This window comes from Triticum aestivum, chromosome 2B (genome assembly GCF_018294505.1).
Source record: "Triticum aestivum cultivar Chinese Spring chromosome 2B, IWGSC CS RefSeq v2.1, whole genome shotgun sequence".
Taxonomy (NCBI): domain Eukaryota; kingdom Viridiplantae; phylum Streptophyta; class Magnoliopsida; order Poales; family Poaceae; genus Triticum; species Triticum aestivum.
The window spans coordinates 94,974,260-94,980,967 of NC_057798.1; the positions used below are offsets into that span (position 1 = coordinate 94,974,260).

Genomic DNA, 6,708 nt, shown 5'->3' on the forward strand with positions numbered 1-6,708 from the left:
AGCCAAAATGTAACTACTACTCCATCAATATGTAAATTTTGTGATACAAAATCATGGAGACAATAAATACTTTGGGATACGAATACAATGACACTAATCTTATGCCACAGAAAATATATGTTGGCATAGCAATTGTTGGTCAAATGCTTATCCTAACGAACCCAATATATATTTTGGAATAATGGCTTCTAAATCCAAACAAGATATTTGAGTACCTAATGATCGACAACTTCTACAGAGAGAAAAATAAACTAAGCAATAAAAAATTGGTCATTTCACTATGGTTATACTCAGTATGCCGTTTGGAATGCAAAAACCAAAAACATAGGAATAGGTAAAAGAAATACATGAATTCAGTGTCTTGTGTTGCCCATTTCTGCATAAACGGAAACTGTGAGAATTTCACAGAAGTTGTTGCTTGGATGCACTACAACAATTTTGCAGAAAATGGTTTCCTACATGGAGAGAGACTTCCCAAAAGAAATTTCACCATGAGGTTGGACCTCATGTATAGAAACTCCTCCAAAATGTGAAGGACAGGAATAATTTATATAAATAATAAATACAAGAATTCATAGGTCCATTCCTACGATACAAAGTGCCTCATAGGAAAATTCCTATAGGTTTACAATCCAATGAGATTCCTTTGTTCCAAAAAAAGATCTTAACCTCATGAAAACGGTAGATGGTCTATTACATCTATTTACAAATGTGTTTTCTCAATTTTGACAACTTTCTCAAACATAGTAATTCGCAACCCCAGCATAAATATTCTCTGGCTCCACAGGTGGTCGCTCGATCACTGTTATATTTTCTGTCTCTACAAACTCCCACTTTCCTAGCAGTTGATGCCACAGGTTTGGATATTTGGGCCAGCGAGACGGGTAGTGAATGGATCAACACGAACCCACAGCAAGGAGAAGATAGAAGCGAGGAGGACAGCCCAGACGATGACAATCGTCGGTGTGCGGTTTTGCCTGCCCATAAGACCCTTGAGGAATGGGTATAAGTGAACAATCACCCAGAAGGCAAAGAAGAGCTTCCCAAAGAGCGGCCCCCATGATTGGTAACCACTGTTGATGGCGTAGGAGGTACCAGCAACGACACCGACCATGTTAATGATCAAAATGGTCGTCGGAGGGATGAGAAGCGTCGTCCACTTGAACATGTAGAGCTCAGCAAAGTCGCCTTCTTCGTCATTAGCCTTTGAGGTGACAGTGAAGTTGGTGTCGATACCGGCAAGCACCTTCAGAAGACCCTGAAAGACGGCAAACAGATGGGCAGAGATACCTCCAATGACCCAGAACTGTTCATTCCTCCACCACTCGTCAATGCCAACACCACTCCACCTCATCTCAAGGATACCAGTGGCGAAAATTGAAAGGAAGAGAGCAATGAACCAGATACTGGCCAAGTTGCTAATCTGCATTCCAAGAAATGAATATGGTCAGTTTTGTTGCTGCAACCTCTTTCAACTGAATGAATAAAAGATGTACGCAACCAATGTTTACCTCTGGCATGATGAACTTTCCAGTGAGCAGACAGATAGCAGGCAATATACAATAGACTAGAAGCGGGAGAGAGGTTAGTGGGTAAATGGTGGTGTTGATGTAAGCGAATCTCTCCAGGAACTTGAGGCGCCCTCCATACCCATACCATAAGGGGCAATGCCGGCTGAAAAGAATTTCAACAGAACCGAGAGCCCACCGCAGAACTTGGTTCAGACGATCTGAAAGATTGATGGGGGCAGATCCCTTGAAAGCTGGGCGCTTCGGCATGCAATAGACTGAACGCCAGCCTCTTGCGTGCATCTTGAATCCAGTGAGAATATCTTCTGTGACAGATCCATAGATCCAACCAATCTGCAATCAGAACAACCTCGTTACAGTTAACCAGGAACTGGCCTTACTCATGACAACTGAGACATATCATTTGCAATTCGTAACAAAAATAGCCAGTATAAAGTGTATTATGAACTTGTGCAAAATAGTACTAACATAATTTTGTTTCTCCAGAGCAAAGATACAAAAACACTAGTTGCATCCACAATTTTGCATACTGGTACCTCACTTCTATTTTACTGTTTTGCACAAATTTTGTGTAATAGAAAATATGAATGAACATTATTGGAATGATTGTTATGTTACCTCAGTTCCCCATTCAGACTTGTCCTCATAGCCACAACTTATGACATGGATAGCTTCTTTCAGAAGAGATTCTGGAGTGGAGGACTGAGGAACACCACCATATTCCATCAGAGTGGAGGCAACAAATGCTGCTGACTGGCCAAATCTCTTCTCTAAGCTCATTTGAGACATGAGAACTGATTTCTCATCATCAAACCCAGCACCTGCCACATGTTGACTGACATGTCAATACTCTTACATGTTGGTTAAAACTCCAGAAATGTACAATAATAACTGCTGCAGATGACAAAACAGTATAAAGAATTGGGCGGTGGAAGGTGCAAGAAAATAAAGATGGTACCTTCAACACCCTCCTCTATGTCTTCGAGATTGAATACTGGAACAGAACTGTCCACATGCTTGTTCGACTTTTTCTTATCTGAGCTCCTTTTCTTTGACTTGCTTGTCTTCTTCTTGCCCCCACATAGTGATGCCAAGAAACCTGGCTTCTTCGCCTTAATTGGGGGCTCATAACCATAGATAGCCGTTCTGTTGAAAACACAACCAGTTCCCACATAAACTGGTCCTTGAATGCCGTCAAGGCCCCTCAAGTTAATCTGCAGCAAGCCCAAAAATCATTGGACATGGTTAGAAATTTTAAAACCAGTCCATCAACCAATCTTAGAATCTTAGCATCACTTATTAAGTATCCAAAGGAGAATCACATGTTAGGCTATTGATTACTTGGAACCAGTGAATTCAGGAGAGAACTGCGAACTTACATCAAAAAAGACAGTATTCCTGTTTGCATATCGATCATTCCTATCAATCCCATCAAACCTTTGTGGGAACTGCACATAACAGACTTGCGGACCTAGGTTTGGATCCATTAGGAAGCACATAGCTTCTCGGACAGCCTTGCTGTTGTTGATGTAGTGATCACAATCAAGATTCAACATGTATTGTCCATTAGTAAGGACAGCTGAGACACGAACCTGTGGAAAAAATTGATCTGACATTAGAACCATCAAATGGAATTAATTAGACAATTTAACTTCAGTAAGAGTATTAACTACTCACAAGGGCATTCATTGCACCAGCCTTCTTGTGGTGCTGGAATCCAGGACGCTTTTCACGAGACACATAAACTAAACGGGGGAGCTCATTACCCTCAGTATCAAGGCCACCACTGTGACCAAGGAAAACCTGAGAATGGTCAGAAAGAGGAGTTAGCCAAGCAATGAACTTTCTAAACAGGAATACAAAAAAATAGCTAGATAACCAGACCTGTCTAGCTTTCAATTCAGTAATAGTAGTATATATTGGAAATACGCTAACCTGAATCATTCCAGGATGATCCCTGGTATTGTTTCCTGGCCATGGTGTGCCATCTTGCATGATCCAACCTTCCTCGGGGACTTTCAATGCCTTAGAAACTAGGGCATTTATCCTAATTTTAAATTCTTCATATTCTCTCTACAACAGTTTTTTGTGAGACAAGTAAGCATAGGATCAGAAAATGTGAAATCAATACCTATATGTTTACAAAGCAAACACACCTTCATGGCCCGGCGGTCTTTAACAAATGAAGGCTGGACTTTGTCTTTCAGGTAATCAATTTTCTGGCAAAAGTAAAACTCAGGAGCTCTGGGTTCAATGTCATACTTCTTCACAAATGGTACCCATTTCCTAGCAAACTCTGAAGTCTCAGCCAATGCATCAAAAGTCAGCATTGAAGCTCCGTCATCAGATACATAGCAAGAGACCTTGTCCACGGGATAATCAACAGCAAGAATGGATAGCACAGTGTTGGCAGTGACGATAGGTGGCTCCTTCAAGGGGTCGACTGTACTGACAAATATGTCAACAGCAGCCAACTGAGACGGTTCACCTTCTCGGTCATACCTGTTAACAGAAATGAAATGGTAGCAACATCAGGAATAGTTAATAAACAAAGTCTACTTCAACTAAGTACAGAAGAAACTGTTAAGAAGATCACCTTAAAGCCAGTCTATCAAGGTAGGTCTCCCGGTTGATTGGAAACCACTTCGGGAACTGATCCAGTATCCAGGATAAAGCAAACCAAATCTCACATATAACAGATAAAAGCCACAGTGGGTATGCATTACGCACAGGATTTGTGAGACGGTAGTGCAGGAAGATGCTTAGAACAACCAACCGCAGAACAATGACCATTCTGTAGGGATTTATTTTGGATGAAGCAATGGGGACTTTTCTAGATAGAGGCTGGCGAGTTTCATCATTCCTGTAATTTAGATCAAATAAAATTAATTCTGCAAGACAGTAGGCTAGAACATTATAATGAAAAGAACATGGCCAATATTCACAAAAAAGAAAAGCTTAGTAGTAGCCGTGCAAGTATAAAGGGGAATCTCCTAACTCGTAACTTCAATCAGGTTTTGTACTGACAAACAGCAGATGCTGCTGTAAGATATGAATGTGAAGAGGAGGGTGTTGGAACTCACAGTAAAGCGTCTTCCATGTTGTATTCAGTAGATGCATCGATGTCAGTAGCTGCCCGACCTTCAGAGGGAGCAATACTTGTCCCATTAGTCATGGGAATTGCACCCTTGTCCTGCTTCATTTTCCAGCCATCGACTCTCTCTTTCCAGGCAACATTCCCAATACTGCCAGAGAACTCCCTTGACGGATTTGCTGGCAAGGAGCACGAAACAATAATCGTTATATTCACATCTCAAGTGAGTGTTGCAAAATGGAACACGAGAGATCATGTCAAGAAACAAACATACGTGAATGATTCACATAGGGAAAGGGAGCACGTCTGCTGATGTTCCCTGTAGGAGACATCATATGATGATCAGGGGAAGCTCCAGGGATTTCTCCTGACATCTGCAAGCAAGCAAAATCCAATTCAACAAACTGAGCAATAGCGCATACCCAGGATATTCTCATCAAAACCTATATTAAATAGAACTCTTTAGCACCAACCTGGCTGTTGGTGACTGAAGGGACGTATCCCCTAGGGATCTCTCCACTGTCATACTTGGAGAGGCCGATCTCGCCACTGTCATACTTGGGGTGGCCAACATTGCCACTACCCCCGGTGTTCATGCGCCAGCTGCGCATCCTATCAGCAATCTTCTGCTTCTGGTCCTCAGTGCCAGATGCAGGGTAGTTGAAGTCACTGCCATCATCGGCATCGGTGTCATCGCCTTCCTCCCCGCGGATCGGAGGGCTCCCTGAAGAAGCCACACACAGCTCAGCATAGACTTGGCAAAATGTTTCAACACTAAATTGCAGTCAATGACTAGGAGGTAGGTCCAAAATTGGGCTTCATATACTAGTTCTCCAAAGCTACAATTCACCCAGACAAACAAATTCTAAGAATGGTGTAAGATCTACTAAAGGGAACCGTCCGGCCTTCATTACTAGCTCACGACAAGAATGATGTAGTAGCAAGATCTACAAAAGGGGATCCCCATTTTGGCTGTTGTTAACTACTCGTAGCATAAACTTGTCGGGTGCGCTCAGCTCAATTGTACCCCGAATTGCAGGCGGAGAGAGAGAGAGGGAGAGAGAGAGATCCGTCGGTGGGGGTTACCTCTGTGGCGCTTGTACTTGGTCTTGCACTGGAGGCAGGCCTGGGTGCCCTCCTTGCGCTCGTGCTCGTAGCAGGGGCGGCAGACCGGGAAGCGGCAGACGTCGCAGGCGGTGAAGACCTCGCCGTCCACCGTGGTGCCCAGCCCGTCGGCGCAGATCTGGCACACGTCCCCGGCCCCGTGCCTCCCGGACTTCTGCACACGGCAACAACGAGACGCGGTCAAGATCGAGGCTTTACATCCACAGACCGCAGATCCGGCCCGGGAAATGCAAAGCGAGGTTCTTGGAAAGGATCCGCAGGGGGGCTCACCAGGGCGTCCGCGTCGCCGTCCATGGCGCGGCAGGGCGATCCACCCGGCACCGACAACCGAGCTGGAGCAGCTCCTCCCACCCAATGTGCGGAGCGCGGAGGGGGGTTCGGGGGGGCAGTGGGGATGGCAGCGGGAGTGCCGCTGCTACTAGTAGTAGTGGTGGTGGCGCGGGGCGCTTAACTACCGGACGGAGGGGAGGGGAGGGGAGGGGGGGTGAAAAGGACGGGCCACCAGACCAGCGGTGTGTTGGTTCCGCTGTCGGTTTCCATGAGGGCTTGATTAATTAGGAGGCCATTGGCGAGGGATCTCCGCGTTTCTGTTTTGTTTATTCTGGGATGAGAAATTATCGTCGTCGGCCAGCGGGGCGGGAGGTGGAAGAAAGGCGAGCTGGGGCGGGTGGGGCCGGGCTGGCAGAGAGCGGGCACCGTCGGTGACCGACAAAGGGGAATCCCTGGCGTGGGAGGAGGAGGAGATCTGCCTGCCCCTGGTAGGTGGGACGCGCACGGAAAATGTGTGATTATTTCTCAACTACTGCTGCGCAATCAAGCTGAGTGGAAGTGAAGTGGTGCTACGGTTAAACGATACTGCTGTAGCAAGGCGGCGCATGAAGAGCGTAGGTAGAAGAGAATAAACAGATGTCAGAATTTATACGAGGCAAATTATTTTATTTCCAAGCTAAGGAACATTGC

General features: G+C 45.2%; 1 protein-coding gene across 1 annotated transcript; it reads right to left on the bottom strand.

Moving 5' to 3' along the window:
- Positions 1-511: 511 nt before the first annotated feature.
- On the bottom strand, positions 512-6,327 carry LOC542808 (probable cellulose synthase A catalytic subunit 8 [UDP-forming]). The gene is made up of 14 exons (XM_044466181.1): positions 6,019-6,327; positions 5,710-5,902; positions 5,097-5,347; positions 4,898-4,997; positions 4,613-4,802; positions 4,126-4,392; positions 3,686-4,031; positions 3,465-3,602; positions 3,207-3,332; positions 2,909-3,121; positions 2,488-2,743; positions 2,148-2,350; positions 1,512-1,862; positions 512-1,423 (listed from the first exon to the last, which is right to left on the bottom strand). The coding sequence occupies exons 1-14, from the start codon at positions 6,040-6,042 to the stop codon at positions 839-841; spliced, it is 3,243 nt and encodes a 1,080-aa protein (XP_044322116.1). The 5' UTR covers positions 6,043-6,327; the 3' UTR covers positions 512-838.
- Between the last annotated feature and the right edge of the window lie 381 nt (positions 6,328-6,708).